Source organism: Sprattus sprattus (genome assembly GCF_963457725.1).
Source record: "Sprattus sprattus genome assembly, chromosome: 15".
Lineage (NCBI taxonomy): Eukaryota > Metazoa > Chordata > Actinopteri > Clupeiformes > Clupeidae > Sprattus > Sprattus sprattus.
The window spans coordinates 17,248,091-17,267,853 of NC_137913.1; the positions used below are offsets into that span (position 1 = coordinate 17,248,091).

Genomic DNA, 19,763 nt, shown 5'->3' on the forward strand with positions numbered 1-19,763 from the left:
CCCCCTCTCCCACCGACCCTTAGCTCACAATGAGCACCCTTTGTGGGCAACCCTGTAACCGAATGCCAGCTGCTTCCTCATTGGCCGAGCCCGAGCCCCCTCTGCCTTTTCCCAGCGCATATGCATGAGGTTAGCGCCTGCTTGTGTCTCTGCAGCTGCCCGTTCCAGAGAGAGAGAGAGAACGAGAGAAGGAGAGGGAGGGAGGGAGAAATAGAGAGGGAGAAATAGAGAGGGAGGGAGAAACAACAGACGAGAGGTTGAGCGAGCAACAGAGAGGAAGAGAAAGAAAGAGAGTGAGCACGAGAAAGAAAGGGGACGGGGAGAGAGAACAGGAGCAGTCGAAGGCTCCAGCCATGGCAGTGTTGTGTGTGTTAGGGAAGCGATGAGAGGAGGCGGCCATGGCTATGTCACTGAGCGCGGACGATGAGGATTACGACTCCGACAGCACAGAGCAGGTTAGCCTCCATACACGCACACACACACACACACACACACACACACACACACACACACACCATTGCTACCCTCTCAGATTTCTTGGCCACATGCCTTTAGAACAGGGAATAAAATGCCTATGTTCGTGTGTATGTTTGCCTGCATGTGCTTTACCTCTCCCTCTTTCCCCCTCATGTCTCTCTTCCCAGATATTTTCTCTGTTTTCTCTCTCTCTCTCTCTCTCTCTCTCTCTCTCTCTCTCTCCCCATTCCTTGATCTTCCTATCCCTCAGAGAGAAAGTCATAGAGACCGTGAGCGTGGCTTTCTCTGCTGTATTCAGGAAAGATATCTCAATAGAGAGAGGAAGAGAGGGAGAGAGAGATCGAGAGAGAAAGAGGGTGAATGACAGGGAGAGCAGGGCTCAGAAGGAAGAGAAAAAGGGAGAATCTGGGATATGGCTGTTGTTTGCTAGCTATGTGTGTCACTTAGCAGAGAGCAAGCCAGCCAGAATGCTTCAAATTGCTCTGCTTTGTCTCTGTAGCTTGAGGCAGGAATCTGACCTTCCTGTGTGATTTTACCTTGTAGTCCAGGTCCACCGTAGCTCCATTTTCTCTTAGACCGATCACACAGAGGTTTTCATGTAGACGCGCACACACACACACACACACACACACACACACCGACACACTCACACGTGAACTTGCACACAGCTAAGGTCATGTAACACAGTGGCGTACACCGCTTCGCTTCACAGAACAGTGTTGCGGTGATCATAGCTCTTGCTTCATCGTAAATGCATCCTATTCTGACCATAGTGTGTGTGTTTACCGCAGAGGTGAAGGAGGTTTTTAGTTATTTATTTCACTGGAACAGGGGAGAGGAAGGTAAATGATGAAACAACGTGACCCAACATGTGTGTCCTCTCTGTTTATCTCCTCCCCTTTCTGTCAGTCATTTATGTACATGAGTCATACTGTTACTGTATTTTTCGACGGTGATGAGGGGGATGTTTGTGAGTGGGTGTTCATAATCATAGCAAATAGGTAATGAATATAGTGACCAGGTGTCCCACTTTGCGTTGTACTGCACAACATTTGGATGCTTCGTGCCTTCCTGCCTCCTGCATTTTGAGATAATGTTTGGCATTTTCATTGGTAATTTGTTTTTTAATTGTTGGAGATAAAAACACAGAGACACTTTCTTTTACCCGCTCTTAAGCACCTGAACTGCTTATGTCGTTGTGGCAGAGTTTTGTACTATTATTTAATAGCACTACATCAAAAGCAGTAACCAGGCTCGTACAAATTCAACACAGCCAAGCCTTTTTAAAAACCTGGCTTTCATTAAATGTCTGAGAAGAGAATTGACAAAGTATAGGTGTTTATAGGCCAAAAAGCAGAATACAAATGTTTCTGATTCAATTAGGTAAGTTTTAGGTTACCTATCAGCATTGGTTAAGTTGTTCCACAGTGTTCTACACAAACCTTTCTGTCCCACATTTGGTCTGTTATCAGTGTACACCTGTACATACCCTACAGCATACAGATGTAAGGGTTCATCATCGACTCTAATACTCAAACACTGGATATATTTCACATATATAAACAAACAAGTTCCGTAGACCACAGAGAATAACATCACTTGGCAGAAGGTTGTCTTTGCATATTTATTTAGACTAAAAGGAGAACACATGTTGTTGTGTAGAGATGAATGCAACGAAGTGCTAAGAGCATATTCTGGTAGGCTGTTGACACTTAAGCCTACTTTGTTCTTGGTGATCTGGCATTTGGAGGAGTCGGGCTAGATTTGTTGAATCCCAAATGTAGTGTTTTTTCTTTGGTAAGAGGGCATAATGTTTGGGTTTGTGGGTATGATTTATTGGAAAGACCTTCTTTATTCCAGTAATCAGCTGTTTATTTGCTGTAACAACAACACACCTTTTCTTAGTGGTTCATAAACAGCTGCACAATCATACAAGTGTTACCCACAAGACACACACACACACACACACACACACACCACAAGCAAGGACCTGCACTGAGTCCGTCACTCGTTCCCTGTCTTTCTGTCTCCCTTTTTGGGTTGTTCTTCCTTGTTCTTTCTCTTTCTCTCTCTCTCACTCTCTCATATGCACACTTGCAAGTAGATACATATGCTTTTGAGGCACATATGTTACAAATATATACTCACAGGAACAGATGGTATGTCTTAAACACACATGCATACGCACACACACAGTCACACACAGTTTCAAGGATTGTGCTCTTGTTGCCCCTCCTAATATGTGAATGTGTATTTTAACCCCTGCATGCTGGGTGCCTCTTTGTGTCAGGGGGTGTGTATTCGTGGTGCGCTGTGTCTTTAAGACAGGCCTGTATTTGCTCTTTGGGATGGGGGAAGGGGAGAAGAGAGGAGAGTGGGAATGAGGAACAATAAAGGAGCCTCTGAGAGTAGGGTTACTCTGGCACACCAAGGATACACTTCAGGCCGGTTAAACCAGTGCTTCAAACTCTGGCCCCTGCTACTGTTAGCAGGTTAGCATGTGTCTGTGATTGTGTCTACACTGGATGTCTGCGGATGTGTTGTCTTTTGAAAAATACCTACACATGAATTAACAAAGGTATCAACATCACAACTGCGCAACCTTTGAAACGAGAGGTCAGGAATTTTAATTATGTTATATAATTAATCATAATTTCAGTAGTATACAGAAACACTGTAGAGCAGGAAGTGATACAAAGTTCCCTGTTCAAAAAGTTGGCCTCTTGAATGTTGTCTGTACATGTAGATTTCCACTGCAGTGAATATAGAGTGACAAAAACATGGCTGATATACAGTAGCTCTACATTGCAAAGCTGTTGGAGGAACAAAAGCCCAGCACCTTCAAGAGAAGGAAACACATTCACTTGATTGAGTGTTGAGTCATGCTGTACACTGGCTGACTCGCTTACATCAACCCACAACCTGACCATGTGTGAATTCCTGAAGCATTAGAGTGCCGAGTTTTGGGAAATGTTGGTCAGCTGAGGGTGTGTGTGTGCCTGTAGCCTAGAACACAGGAGGGGAACTGCATTAGTGAAACACACACTCTTATGTACACATTGACACTCTTGCCACTAAGTCTTAATAAAAACCCATTAAGCTGTGCCCATGTATTGCAACATGCATCAATGGGATGCAACAGCTCTGTCATCCAGCTTTCACAAATGGGATATTGTATAGGAATTCAGAGGCCTTTCGACATGTGACTTGCAAACAACATAGCAACTTAAGCTATTATTAGTTTCTGTGCTCTTTTCCACGGTAGACTTTTGTTGATGTATATGTACACCACAAAGGTATGCCAACTGAGTGGCGTACCTGTGACTTGTTGAAAGTATTTGAACTTTGAGTTGAGTCTCGGTCCTCCCGTGTGCCATCTTCACAATCTGTTGTTGATTCATCCTAAGCTACTATCTTGTTATGCAAACACAAAGGTTTTCTCTGGAATCACATTTATCACACATTGTACTAGCCCACAACTTTCTGACAGCGAGGCTGTGAAATCAGTGGCATTATGGGATAGTCAGGCCGGTAAGACCCACAGGGGAAACCTCTGATGGTGAGTCGCGTGTTTGTCATGAAAATTGGTTTGGTGTTGAGGGATAGAAGAGAGAGGTGCTGGGTTGAGAATGGTAGGTTGGTGTTTGTGTGTTGTGTTGGGGGAGATATTGTGACTGTATGCAAGGATGTCACCAGTGTGAACCAAGATGTTGCTCAGGTCCAGATCAAATCTACGGTCTCAGCCTGCTCTTTAAATGGCATGTCCGAAACTTACAGTTGGTCCTCTAATTTGAGGTTACAATCAGTAGCTATGTGTGCTTATAATTGCAAGTTAAATAGTAACTTAGACTAAGTCAGTCAAATCGTGTTCTATTTTGCATAGATGTTTTTGTCAATATACCTATGCAAATAATGACTACCCTTTAATATCATGCAATGCGATTTTGAGCTTCCTGGTGATGAAGCTTCTGTTACACCATGCAGCTTTCCAGGAGGCTATTGATCTCCTTCCAGTGCACTCAGAGGGCAAAGCTCTTAGGTTTCCCCATTAGCAAAATAACTGACCTCGAAAGATTACCTGCCTCTGGATAAGATGAGATTCTGGCAGTGTGTTACTCTAACTCTAGGTACACAATTGGACAATAAGAGTTTTTGTCAAAGATGCATTTCAGTAGTCCCCATTGATCACAACAATTGGTTGGTACAATTACAAATCTTCACTGATGTCTGAAAAGACACTAAAGAAATCTGTGAAGCAAGCACTAAAATAGTACGAATGAGGCTGTTAACCCAATTTAAACAAGGCCATTTTTCATTCAGTGATAGGACAGTAAAATTGCTGCCATGTCACAGTGCCAATAGGATGCGGTTGCTCTGCAAAACCTCCAAACAGACAGTGTCTTCATACAGCTGTGCTGTTTTGCCTGCTGTCAACCCTGATAGCTTTTGCACGTTATTCGTATCAAGTTGTACTAATCTCCATAGTTCAACACAGACTATCTAATGTGGCACATCAGATAATTGGCTTTAAGTTTGATCGTAGAGTGAAGCACATCTGGCGTGAAGTGAGTTAAAACAGTAACACAGTGTTTCATGTCCGCTGGGTTCTTGAGATGATGAACCAAATTGCCGAGTTCAGTTAAAAGCTGTCTCCAACACATCCTCTGAGGTAAGACATAATGATCAGTCTCTCTGATAAACACTAAACCTCCAACTGCTTTGTTGTTGTTTTTCCGAGGCATTACAGTGCTTGCATCAACTTAACTCAACGACTTAACTCATTACACGACCTGTCAGATATTTTAAGGCAAGCTGGAGGGTGCGCCTTTGGTGATCGCCACAGTGGTAAAAGCTAGTTACAGTAAATGATTGTGTTATGGAGGCATGACTGAAGAAAACAAAATGTGCTCAGTTATTGGTGGAGATGGCATATGGGAATATGCAAAAATAAGATACTGGGTGTATTTATAACCATGCTTGCGCCTTCATCTCGCTGTGCTGTTCTTGTTCCCTTGGGGATGAGAGTAGATGCTTTTAGCTACTCCTCCTCCTTCTCCCTCATTTGCAGCTCGTCCTTCATAAGCCTGCTTTGAGAAGAGGTGCGAAAGAAAAAAAAGTATCTGGTCTGGCGTTGAGGGAGAAGAGGCTTTTGTTGATTTAAGTTCTATAATCGGTCCTGGTCATTTTTTAGATATGTACTCATTACTCACACACTGATGAAGATCTTTGAAGATCTTCTCTGTTGCTCTTCATGTACTGATTATGTGTGACACTTACTTGACAATTTCGCTACTTATGATTATGTGTTACTATGCGGTCATACCATAGGAAAACATCTATTTGAGTTCTAAAGAGAATTGTGCACGATTCTGAACTGGCATTATCTCTTGGCTGCTAAAAATGGTGTCCAGAGAGGACCCAGTGCATGCACAGTGCTTCTGTGATGATGATGCAATCTCTTGGTTCCCTTGCCCAAGTGTTGGGTTACTGGTCTGGAGTAGCAAAGCACCCATGGGTGACTGGAATGGCATGGCCGTTTGATCAGCTCCATTGCAGCACTCAGCCAAGGTGGGGCTGTAACATGTGAAGTTGGACCCAACCACTCTGTGGCTCAGCATAAAGGTGTGTGTGTGTGTGTGTGTGTGTGTGTGTGTGTGTGTGTGTGTGTGTGTGTGTGTGTGTGTGTGTGTGTGTGTGTGTGTGTGTGTGTGTGTGTGTACACGTCCACTGTCAGGGTGCGAACAGCAGCAAGGTAATTTTGCAAAGTACGAGAGTTCCCAGAGTAGAACAAGTAAAGCTCTGCTGACATGGGCATTTTGCAAAAAATGAGCTCTCAGCAATACACACACAACTCTCAAAGTCACATATCAAAACCAGTTTGATATCCTTTTCCGCTATGTTCAACAGTCTTTCCCTCAAAGCATCCTCTCTGGGAACACTTGATGTGTGCTTGGGCTAGACCCACAGTATAGGCCCCCTGGACTTCCAATCAGTCAAATCTAAATGTGTTGCCGGGTCTTTTTAGGCCCAGTGTAGGTCTCTGTGGTGCAGTTGTTTGCCCAGCCTTTGGCAGACTTGCTGAGAGTCATCTGTACTTCTGCTCTTTGTGGCCTACATGTAATCTCCCTCCAGAGGCTTAAATGAATGAAAAGAAAAGGAGAGAGAAAGAGAGGGGGAAAGAATGTGGGAACACCAGAATGAGAGAGGCCTTTGTGAGTCCCCGGCACTCTGGGTCCCTCTCTTAATAAAATCCTGTGATTTAGCAGAGGCAGATTTCATTTGGGCAGGAATGCCACAGTGTGCTTGGCCCTGTCTTGTTTGTCTCTTGGTTATTGTGGTTTTGCTGTTCGGGGCAAGCGCTGGAATGCTCTTGGCCTTGCTCTCATACCCCAAGGTTTTTATTCTCTGAGGTTTGATCCCATCTCTTCATCGAAAACAGTCTTATGACATACGACCCGCCAGGAAACGTAGTTTTAAACAAACGCAAAATTAGCACAGATTTGGCCTGAAGGGGAAATGTAGTTTAAAAGAAATGCTAAAATAGTACACATTCACATAGGCTGTTCATAACTTGAGAGGTTATAGAAAGAGCCGGCTGGTTAGCACTTAACATAGATGGGGAATGACTCACGGCAACATGCTAACTCTGATGGCCATCCCCTTAAATCCCTGACAAGTTGAGCCCACGCTGAGGCTCGGCACCCTGGTGTCCACTGAAGCTCCTCACTTCTCTTTTTAGCCACCAGACCTGGAGGAGGGCCCACGGTAGTGCCAATGTAGCTTTACAGTAGTCATGCCGTTTGCTTGGTTGGTTCTACATTATGCCAGGAGCCAAATACTCTCGATTCTTCCCTCAGCCGACCTTGTGCTGCAGTGGAGAACCTCCATATTTTGTGCTGATGAGGAAATATGAGGCTGATCCTGGAGCTCCTTCAGAATGAAGTTTTTTCTTTTTTTCATTCTGGTAATGCTGATTCTCCCTTATGCGGTGCTGCAGTGCGGTGAGACTGGGTTCAATGTTTTTCTTAGTGTGTGTGTGTGTGTGTGTGGTGTTCAAAGATGGCTGTCCCTGTGCAACGGTACGGCACACAGCATAGTGCAACTGCCTTCAGGGCCGAGCGCAAACTCATCAAGTGAACCAACATCAAAAGGATACATTCTGAACATCAACAAAACAAACAAACACACAAAAACACTCTTACACACACATCCCTCATCAATTAAACCACCCTCCCCAATTACTCCAGTCTTTTCATGATTTTATTCCAACCATATATCGCTCCTCAAAATGATCTGTTGCTATGGAAACAGACATCCCCATGCAGTACTGCTCGCCTGCTCCTCCACCTCCGATATTTTCTTGAGTTTTTTTCTTTCTTTCTTTCTCTCTCTCTCTCTCTCTCACTACATATCCTATGCTCATCCTTTCCTGTCTGTTTCTATCTTAGTCTTACACACTGAAAGCAGTCTTGGTTTTTATAACCTGAGATTCTTGAAGATTACAAAGATTACTTTTTTCTTGAAGATTACAAAGCCGTTTCCTGTTCAGAGGAAGTATTAGTGCCATTTTGCCCGCAGGCAACTATCAAGGATGCTAGAACTGACCTAGAGGTTTGGCATAGATAGGCACACACTCATTTTGAATTGGCCATTCTCCACACATTCTCAGTCAGGTAACAGTCATCTGGTGCTGCAGCATATCGCATTGCCATCAGTCTCTTTTTCACGGTACATCCACTCTCTCCTTCCTCTCACCTTGGTTGTATGTTTTTCTCTTTTTCTGTGTTCTGCTCTCTGACAGATGATGTCTGCCAGCAGCTTTCTCTCATCTCTTGTTTTTTGTGGACACGGCAGAACATCACCGTACTACCAATATAGAGCCATTTGTTGACTCCTGTCTCCTTTTCTTTCCCTATTTCCTTCTCATTCCTCTCCCTCCTACAGCAGCGCCCTCCAAATCGGCCTAAACCCAAGATGGCCACGGCGGCATCCGCCTCGCTCTCCACGCCGGGGTCAACGGGGGTCAAACTGCCGTCCAATCGCAGCGCCTCGGGCGCCCGGCGGAGACGCACGCGCTGCAGGAAGTGCGAGGCATGCGTGCGGACGGAGTGTGGCGAGTGCCACTTTTGCAAGGACATGAAGAAGTTCGGCGGGCCGGGACGCATGAAGCAGTCATGCATCATGAGGCAGTGCATTGCGGTGAGTCTCTCGTGGTTTTCTGCAATCCAGGGATGTTACAATGTAGAGAAGAGAGCCAGAAATGATGAGATCAGGGCCTGTATTCACAAAGCAGCATAAGGCTGAAAGTGGCTCCTAACTTGCCAATGGAGGAGAAACTCCTACAAATAATGGGCATGGCAGTCTGTAATCTGGCGTGCTATCTGCCATTTCTTTTGTGTGAGAGATGGTCTTAGTGAGTGAGGAGTCCTCCCAGACTTAGTTTGAGCACCAAGGGGCTTTGTGAAATACTCTGTGCTCCTTTAAGGCCTAAGATGCTTTGTGAATAGGGCAGGGTTGGGAAGGATACTTTTTAAATGTAATAGATTACAGATTACTGGTTACCCTGTTAAAAAAGTAATGTAACTACAGTAATAACTTCATCAAAGAAATGTTACTTATTACATTTGATTACCTTTAATTGTTTGCTGAGAGTTTGCACTCGAAATTGAGCACATGCTGCAAAATGATTGGAGCCTATGTAGACAGCAAAAAAATGCAAAGCAGGAAAATTAGTTATATATTCTACATGTAAGTTTAAAACATTTGCACAGAATTCTTTTTTGTTTGTTTTGCACAGGAAAATAGGTTCATATTTTATTGTTAATATGCTAATATGCTATTGGTTGGGGACTTGGTTGTGGATAGTGGCCAAACCTCACACTGACACATAGAAGGACTCATACCCAACAACCTGGTATTATAACAACATGATGCACTACAACCATCAAACCGATACTCAACAAAACTTAACTTAACAAAAAGATGCCTTTGTGAGCATTTCACAGGTGAAACTTCATCACTGTTTCATTGAATTAGGCCCACAACACCTTCATAAGGCTTAAAAGTGGTGTCTGGCATCCCTTGAACCCTGGTCACCTTAGACACTCAAACAACTTACGACAACAGCCTCTTCACGTAATACAGGTGAAATTACATGTCCCTAAGTAGTCTTCGAGTGCGTAAGCCATAACCACTGGTGTGCTTTTTCAGCAGCTTCAACAACTCTTTTAAAGCTCCTTTGAGTGACCGTCCTCGAAAAACCACAGTCCAACAGATGTATTGTGGTCGATTCAGTTACAAAGCCTCTAACACCTATCTCTACTGGTCTTGTGTGTGCGTGCCAACCTTGTTCTCTAACTTCCAGCCGCAGATCTGCATACTTCAGCTTCTTCCTCTCAAAGGCTTCCTCAATTGCATCTTCAAACGGAATCAATAACTCAATGAAGAAAACAATGCATTCGCACTCAAGAAAGCATCATCATGTCTGGGGGGTATTTGTCATACGTGGTTTAGTGACAAACCTGGATAAGTTAACTCAGAGTAAGTGCCAGGAGAATGAACCAATGGGGGTTCTTTTATTAGGAGGTTTACCACTTACTCTGAGTGAACTTGTCCAGGTTTGTCACTAAACCACGTACGACGACTACCCCCCTGGTCTTATATTTGTCACAACAATACACTAGGGAGCTTGAAGTTGCCTTCCGACATCAGCCAACAATCTCCAATCTTGCGCTTTGTCCCATTTGACAGTACTGTTTGGACGTGATTGGTGTCCACTTTTCTGCCCCTCTTTCACAAATGAAATTCTACTGTTTCTGTCATTAACTGGCAAAGAGTTAATCTCAACTAATTTATTCTCAAACAAACACTCTAATGACTTTCAAACCTGAATATGTCTATATGTGTAGCGACCCTGGGTCAAACCAGTTTTACCAGCCAGAATGTTTTAATGAGCCAACACAACCTTAAGCATCCGTCTTCACCCACCCACTGACTGAGGTTCTGCAGATTCTTTTGTGGATCATAATGCCAGGGGGCGACAGTGGTACAGGAGGTAGAGTCATTAAGTAATCAGAAGGTTGCTAGTTCGTGGGTTGGATCCTTAGACTATAATGAAGTCATCTCCAGGATTTTCCATACAATTCGGCAGTACCCCAATCATTTATTTCGAAAGTGTTCGAACCTCTTTCCAATCACTAACATTTTGATTAGTAATTGTAATTTAACAACTCTGTATTAAAAATGTATTCTAAACGTTGGACATGTTGGACCATCCTCAAGTGATTGTGCAAGCTTGGTGTAAGAGCATTTTTTAATTATAACCACAGGAGAGGGGTTAGCTTTCCTTCTCATTGAAGTTAATGCTAGCACTGAAAACAACCTGTTACTTATTATTGCAACTTGAGGAGCTGTGTTGCTATGCAGCACTGTGTCTGTTTGTGCTGTCCCTGGCTCGTTTGCTTACCTGTTTGCTTACCTGTTTGCACTGCAGCCGGTCCTGCCGCACACGGCGGTGTGTGTAGTGTGCGGGGAGGCGGGAAAGGAGGACACGCTGGACGAGGAGGAGGAGAAGTTTAACGCCATGCTCATGGAGTGCTCCATTTGCAACGAGATCGTTCACCCCAACTGCCTGAAGGTCAGATGACACAAAAACCCCACAAAGACACACAAGTTATTTTGAGGGTCAGACACCTTAACCCCCTTTCACCTAGAACCACAGGTATAACACTGATGTCCCACTGCACTAAACATTGACTCTAAACTCTCATGTTGATCAGAGATCCTAGATTTCACATATCATATTCTGTCAAAAACTAGTGACAAAAAGGTCAAAACAATCTTAAATATCAAAAAGATGGGAGGCCTCAACATCTTGTAGATACAGCTCTTGAAATGAAGTATAATATAATACTAATGAAAGCCCCCCCCACACACACACACACATTGAGAGATCTGTATACATTTCCTGTTGATTTAAAAATAAAACGGGGGGAGAATGAATGAATGTCCTATTGCCACCACATTCCAGTTAGCCTTGAACTAGCATTGATTCCATCAAATAGATTATGTCGTTACTGCGTGTCATGTGCAAGGTGGAAACACAGAAATGCAAACGAGCCCAGTTGACTGGTAAGCGTGTGGATAGAGTGATGTATGCAGGAGTCCTTGACTGACCAACTTTGGGCAAGACTGGAAATGTGTAGTAATCTCGCCCATTAAAGTTAACCTGCTGATTTGTATCATATCTTTTTGTTACGAAGTGTGTGTGTGTACACTGCACATTATGTGTTGGTTTTTCATAGTTTTTGCAACATTGTAAGAGAAAAAGGAAGAATGAATGTCTGTGTGTGTGTCTGTGTTTTGAGAGTGTGTGGGCGTGTATAACACTAGCACACCCAGTTCCCTTTTTAAGCAGCTTTGTGGTGAGCTCGCTTAGCATAACAAACTCAGTTTTCTGAGTTCCTCTGTGGCTCTCCCATGCAGCCCTGTCACTGTTTCTCAACCATTAATTCTCTCCTCCCGCCCTCTGTCTGTCTGTCACAGGTGAAGGACGTGTCTGGAGTGGTGAACGACGAGCTACCCAACTGCTGGGAATGCCCTAAATGCAATTACGCCGGGAAAACAGGAAAAGTAAGTATCTGAGGAATATCGTGCAGTATGATGTATGCTGAGGTGTGCACTCTGTTTGTCTGTTTGGGTAAAACTTGCAGTTCAACATAGTTGGAGTTGGTCTCTTGTATAAGTTCTGTAGCTTATGAAAGCAGAATGTTCACATGGATCTCTTGAGTGTATACATACACAGACTGGAGTAGACATTTGTTTCCTGTTTTTTTTTGCTCTCATTTAGTTCCTGTTGAAGTGATGATCAGATGACTCACACATCTATCTGTCTCTCTCTCTTGCTCTATCTCTCTCTCTCTCTTGCTCTCTCTCTCTCTCTTTCTCTCTCATACAAACACACTGGTCACACATGCACTACAAAAATACGGCTTTCAAAACCAAGAAAAGACGTGGGCAGCTGTGGTGTCTGAGAGATGTAGGAAGTCAGACGTGGGCAGCTATGATGTTTGAGAGGTGTAGAAAGTCATCATCAAAACTAATTTAGTTCATTTTGTATTTGGACAGAATTACAAGCACAGGTGTGTAACGCCACTGTGTGTGTGAATGTCTCATGTGCACATTTCCGCACGTCTCTGCACGTGTTATTTCCTGAATGCCCACCTCTAATAAGCATAAGGTATAAAGTTGTCTCCCCCCTTTTCCCCCGTTTCGCACCTTTTGGTCGTCAAGCAAAAACGGGGACCAGGGTTCAAATACGCGTCCAACCTGCCTGGATCGCTGCTGCGAGAGCAGAGGCTAGGCCGTGAGGCGCGGGACGACGGGGACCAGCTGCCCTCTGCCTCCTCCACCGGAGGCGGTGCCGGAGTTGCCCTCGGAGCCACCGGGCTCTCCCCTGCAGGAGCTCTGGGTGGAGCGTCCTCCACCGCCACCATCTCCTCCTCTTCCTCCTCCCTGAGCCTGAAGCGGAAGAGCGAGCGAGAGGACACGCCAAGGCTCCGAACGGACGAGTCCTCGGGCCCACCCACGGGCCGCCTGCCCCCGCTGCTCACGCCCAGCGGCCTGCCCCGTCCGCGGCCCGAGATCCCGGCCTTCCTCAGGAAGAAGAGGAAGCTGTTTGAAGATGACGACGAAGAGGAGCAGCAAGAAAATGCCAACGCCAGGAGGAAGGTACGCAGATGGAGGTTGTCACACGCATCAAGCATACAAATGAAGTGCTTAAAACACACACACACACACACACACACACACACACACACACACCTCAAACAGCTTTCTCTTTTACTTTCGCTTTCTCTCTCTCACAAAAGCACGAACACAGATACAAAAATACAGTTTATTAATAGTACATTTAAAACGCTGGAGTGAATAGTTCTTCTGACTCATGCCTATGTTCTTTCATTTGTAGAAGAAATCCTGGCGTGATGATCCCCTGATCCCCAAACTCTCTCAGGTCAAGAAAGAGGACGAAGAAGACGAAGACGAAGAAGAAGAGGAGGACGAACACTCCGAGAGAGAGCAAGAGGACGAAGAGGAAGACGACAAACTCACAGTGAAACGTTTGTCCAGAACAGACGAGGGCCGGCGCAATAGGCTGAAGGAGGAGGAAGACGAAGGAGAGGAAGAGGACGAGGAGCAGGACGAGGAGGAAGAGCGGAGCAGCCGCCGGAGCGAGCGCAGCCCCGGACCCCTGCGAGCCACGCCCGCCTCTCTGGAGAGCGACCAATCGCTGGGCAGCTCTCCGCGGGCGGGGCCCAGCAGTGAGGGGGGTGGAAGTGGGGACGGCGGCCCAGAGAGGACCCCTCCGACCCGCACGTCGCGGGTGTCTGCGCACCCCCACCCGCACCCCCACTCCCAACCCCAGACACAGGCCCAGGCCCAGACCCAGCCTCACCCCGGCCAGCCACAGTCCAGAAGGAGGCGGAGGCTGCCTAACCGCGAGCTGAGCAGCGAGCTGAGCAAAGAGCTGAACCTGGAGATCCAGCGCACAGAGGACACGCTGGCCAACGAGAACCGCCAGCCGCTGCGGGGCGACCCGGGCGACGGGCCCGACAACGAAGACGAGGCCAGCGAGAACGAAGAGCCCAAGCGGCCCTACCGCAACGGGACCGGCGGCAACCTGCTGGGCGGCCTGAGAGACGGACGCGCCGGGGATATGGATAGAGTGGGCGGGGGCGGAGGAGGGGAGAGGCCGCACCTGCGTGCTAGGGAGATGAACGGCACACCGTGGGAGCTGCGCCACTTCTACGGCCCGCCGCAGATCACGCCGCTAGGCTTCAACCGCAGCTCGCCCGCCGTGAGACCGCCACCGCCGCGCTCGCCGCCCAAGTGCGTGCAGATGGAGCGCCACGTCATCCGGCCGCCACCCATCAGCCCCCCGCCCGAGCGCCTGCCGCTAGCAGACGGACGCAGCCACGTGGCACAGCGCGAGGCCTGGTTGGCCATCTTCAGTCACATGACGCATCAGGATCTGTGCGTCTGCATGCGCGTGTGCAAGACATGGAACCGCTGGTGAGGATGTGTGTCTGTGTGTGTATGTGTGTATGTGTATGTGTATGTGTATGTGTATGTGTATGTGTATATGTATGTGTATGTGTATGTGTATGTGTATGACTGAAAAGTCTCATGGCTCATCCCTGTAAAACCTCTCCGCTAGCTTCAGAGATGCTAGCTCTGCTAGCCTCACACCTCATTTAGCCTATAACAGGTGTCTCATCGTGCCTATTCAAATTCAGCTTTAAAATGCTGTACTTGTAGGGGAACTCAAATGCTTGGCAATGTGTAACTTCATATTTAAACACTTTAATAACTACTTTGTGTATGTGTGTGTTAGGTGCTGTGATAAGAGGCTGTGGACACGTATTGATCTAAACCGCTGCAAGTCCATCACTCCTCTGATGCTGAGCGGAATTGTACGCCGACAGCCTGCCACTCTGGACCTTAGCTGGACCAACATCTCCAAGAAACAGCTCAGCTGGCTTATCAACAGGCTACCAGGTACAGTTCATACATATTTTTGTATTATTTTTTATTAAACTTTCAGATATGTGTGTGTCTGCCTGAGAAAACTGTACTGTGATCTGATCAAAGACTCTGTTTTCAATATTAGCATGTATCTCTCTTACTCAATCCATAATCAGCTCAAATCAGCAACATGTGCAATACCTGTTTATATAGTGTCCTTATCTTTCTGTACCTTTGAATCTCTGTGCATGTTTGTAGATCTAACTACGTGTCTAAATGTTGGCCTGTATTTCCGGTGTGTGTGTGTGTGTGTGTGTGTGTGTGTGTGTGTGTGTGTGTGTGTGTGTGTGTGTGTGTGTGAACAGGTCTGAGGGTGCTGCTCCTGTCGGGCTGCTCATGGGTGGCTGTATCGGCTCTTTGCACCTCCTCCTGTCCTCTGCTCAGGACTCTGGACGTCCAGTGGGTCGAGGGCCTGAAGGACGCCCAGATGAGAGACCTGCTCTCCCCTCCCACCGACAACCGCCCAGGTACCTCCTCACACCGCTCCAGCCTGCCTCACTGGGACAATGGAACAAACCATGTTTAAAAATGTTATTCACATTTAAAACTTTTAATACATGGATGTGCTAGACTACTATTGGACAAATATATGCATTTTCTAATTAAAATATAAATAGAACAAACCCCAATTTAAAGCAAGATAATCAGTTACCACCCAGGAGTGCAGATTACGGTAATGTAATCAGTGGCCATAAATGTTGCTGCGATGGTTCTTAGTAATGTGTTCTTTTTGTTGTGGCCTTGTAACACATGTTATGTAAAGTGCAGTGGACAGATTAATACTAGTGTTCACCTTGCCATGAAAGTTGCCAAAGAACACTCAACTGAGATGCTGGCCAGATGGAGAGACACTGAAACATGAAAACGTTAAGTGACCTACATACAAACTCTCTGTCTAGCCTCACAAAGCCCCTCTCACCCACCCAAGTGGATGGCCACACAGAGGCACAAGAATATCTCCGTTACACAGAGGCATGCAAAATGTCGTATTCCGATCGACGCATCTTGATCAGTCATGTGCTTGACAGACTAAAAATGCTACAACTTGCTTATCAGCAAACTGCAAAGACTAAACCAGCTGAAGCCGCGATACAGAGGTGTGCCATCTGTTGTCTGGTCTGTGAGGCAAGCTGCATGCGTGCAGCAGATTTGACAATTAATGGGAAATGGCACCCTGTATTGAAATGGTTAATATGTGGCTAAAGGCAAAGCCACAGAGAGTTGCAAAACACCTAGCGACCTACATACAAATTGTCATACAAACCTCAGAGACCCACAGAAGAACCAAACCAACCAACCTGCAAGCACTGATCTACTTACTCAGATTGAAACTCGCTCCAAATGTTGCTGGAAAATACTTGGCACCAAACTGACCTCTGGTGGATTTGTTGTGCATAGCTCTGGGCCTGTACCTCTCCCTATTACGTTTGACTGCTGGTCTCCCCAGGCTGTCTCAATGTCTAAGGGTTTCTTTTTGGTCTTTAAAAGGACAAAAACCCCTGCATTTTTACATACTACAAGAATGGTGAAAACAAGCTTCAACATTTGTAATCACAATTTAGATACTTAAATAGACAATACATTTTGTTTCTCACCTTATGACTATGTCCCTGGTCACACTTGATAAAAGGACAATAAACTATGAAATTGTCTTCTTGTAAACAAAAATAGTTCCTGTGTAAAAAGGAGTTTTCAAATCAGCACTCTTTGTCTGGTGCCTGAGGTTGAAGCTGAACTGAAACTGTTCTGTCATTCTAGAGAAAAGCTGGGTCAGCAATCTGAAACTAAAAATATCTGAAAAAACAACCTTGAAAATGTTCGAACAGTAGTGTCTTTCGAATCCTGTCAGTTAAGAGCAACATGACCTCAAGTGGTAGAGTGTCTCTCAGAAACACTTAGACTCTGACGGTTTGCTTATGCTGTGCATTAGAACATCTTGACTTTAATGTTAAGTTGACCCGGTCAGGTGTTTGACTCTTGTTGTGATGCGGCCCTGTAGGTCAGATGGACACGCGCAGTAAGCTAAGGAACATTGTGGACCTGCGTCTGGCGGGTCTAGACATCACAGACAGCTCCCTGAGGCTCATCATCAAGAACATGCCCCTGCTGTCACGACTGGACCTCAGCTACTGCAACCACATCAATGACCAGTCCATCAACCTATTGACCGCCGCCGGCAACACCACCAGAGACTCCCTGACCGAGGTCAACCTGTCTGGTAGGTTACACACACACACACACACACACACACACACACACACACAAATACAGACACATACATGCACACACACAGAGACACATACATGCATATACACACACACATACACACGCACACACGCACACGAACACATAGACACATACATGCATACACACACACATACACTTTCCTTCCAAGCATTTGCCAGTGAGTTGTAATTTCACACAGACACATGCATGCATACACACACACACACAAACACACAGACACATACATGCACACATGCACGCATACAAACACACACACACACACACACACACGCACACACGCGCGCGCGCACATGGACACACAGACACATACATGCATACACACACACACACACACACACACACACACACATACATACATACACACACACACAAACACAAACACACACATGTATAATACACTTCCCTTCCAAGCATTTGCCAGTGAGTTGTAATTTCTTCATTTTCCTCTTTCTATTATGTAAACATACCTGTGTCCATCTCATCACAGCATTACAGTACACTTTTACTCATGTTTTCTTTCTCTGTGTGACTCACACTCTCTTTCTCCCTCCTTGTCTTTGTCCCCTGGCAGTGTGTAACCGAGTGACAGACCAGTCGCTGACTTACTTCAAGCGCTGTGGCAGCATCTGCCGGATCGACCTTCGATTCTGCAAGCAAGTGACAAGACAGGCGTGCGAGCGCTTCATCGCCGAGATGTCAGTCAGCGTGCCATTCGGGCTGCGCGAAGACAAGCTGCTGCAGAAGCTCAGCTAGTCTGTCACATTCGGGGACGTTGTAAGCAAAAACAATAAGACAAACTAACCATAAACCACCAAAACTCAACCCCCACTTTGCACTAAAATACATAAAGAAACACTTGCATATTTGGGTGGATGCCAGAACATTTTGTTGTGTTTGGATTTGTTTTGTTTGTGGTAATTTAGTTGAAAGGGCCGGCCTCTGAGTGTGGATGGGATGAGAAGATGAGAAGTTATTGGTTTGGGCAAAGTTAAGCTGTTGAATAAAATAACAGCAGATGGGAACAATCACACATAATCAGACATGGTGTTCAGGCATACTGACAAGCCCACAGGACATACAGAAGAGGAAGGCTCGAGATCCCTCGGCTGGTCCCACCAAGGAGGAGGCGTCCCTCCCTGGCAACAGTTTTTCTGTGCAGACAAACCCAGCATGAGGGGGTTTGTTGTTTGTGCCGGTGAGGCCTTTTTTTGTACAAAAAAGGAGAAAAAAATCATGTCGTAAGATTTCAGGTTGTGTGAAATCTTTTTTTGTTGTTATTTTTGCTATGTTCAAAAGTTGCATTTTTATATATACATATAAATATATATATATATATAAAATGATAATAACGTAAAACTCATTATTCTCTGTTGCCTCAATATGTTGTTTTTGTTCTTCTCTGTATGTATATGGTATTGAATGCACTCCAGGACGGCCATCTAAGGTCCTTACATTTCTCCTTTGAGACCACACTCTTCTTTCTTCCCTCCTTGTCTGTTGCTTTCGAGGTGTTCTAGTATATTCTGAGTGTTGTGCCCTAGCTTGTTACAGTGTTGAGGTCTTATTTCGATACAGTGCCATGTGCCACATTACCCATCATGCTTAGCCTTCATACCCTTTGCTGGCTTATGGAAGTGTATGTGTGTGTGTGTGTGTGTACATACCCATACACTACAGCCATGACCCCTCAAGGGTCACTACACAAATTCAAACAGTGTTTCACCATGGGGAAATGGTAGTGGTGGATATTTCTGAATCATGCAGACATTCATAGATGCATTGGTTAATTACTGAAAGAGGACTGCCAGCACTGGATGTCTGTTTGACTGGCTCTGTCTGCATGTGTTGGTGGTTTAGGGTTTGCACTTACGTCAATATCCCATTCATGTGTTAGACAGACACAAACCCTATTTCAGTCAGACACAAACCCTAATTTTAGTCAGATATAAACCCTATTTCGGTCAGACACAACACCTATTTTGGTCAGACACAAACCCTATTTCTTACCACCTAGTTCAGGATGTAGCCATGTAGTCCTGGGCCAATAAAGATGAATGTGGAGATGGTTTACTTCAGATAGCAACTATACAGAGGTTTAAAGAATACTGAGCTATTATTTTAATGATAAAGAATTAACTAAAGATGGTTATTGTTGCGATCATAATAATGATTATTATAATTTACTTTTATAGTGCTCTGAATTTTTCTCAGGATCTTCAGACCAGGGAAGTGAGTTTGTGCCATCTGGTTAATTTTGTGTTTAAAAACCACTTTAAATTAAAGTTATACACACTTCCACACACCACCATGTACATTTGGCTATTTATATTTGTAAATTCTTAAAAAAGAAACTGAGATGAATGTGATTAAATGTATATTTCTCTGATATGTTGTGTGCTTTTTTATTCCTATGAATTTTTAGATACAGGATTGTTTTCGCAGTAAGAGCAGATGTT

At 45.2% G+C, this 19,763-nt stretch overlaps 1 protein-coding gene across 2 annotated transcripts; it reads left to right on the forward strand.

Moving 5' to 3' along the window:
* The first annotated feature begins 271 nt into the window (after positions 1-271).
* kdm2ba (lysine (K)-specific demethylase 2Ba) lies at positions 272-19,693 on the forward strand. 2 transcript variants are annotated; one of them, XM_080853199.1, is made up of 10 exons: positions 272-455; positions 8,422-8,676; positions 10,970-11,113; positions 12,022-12,108; positions 12,760-13,206; positions 13,445-14,547; positions 14,870-15,033; positions 15,366-15,527; positions 17,060-17,278; positions 17,879-19,693. In XM_080853199.1, the coding sequence occupies exons 1-10, from the start codon at positions 399-401 to the stop codon at positions 18,058-18,060; spliced, it is 2,820 nt and encodes a 939-aa protein (XP_080709325.1). In that variant the 5' UTR covers positions 272-398; the 3' UTR covers positions 18,061-19,693. The 2 variants fall into 2 exon arrangements, with proteins under 2 accessions (XP_080709325.1, XP_080709326.1); XM_080853200.1 differs by having other exon boundaries at positions 12,769-13,206.
* Positions 19,694-19,763: the final 70 nt, after the last annotated feature.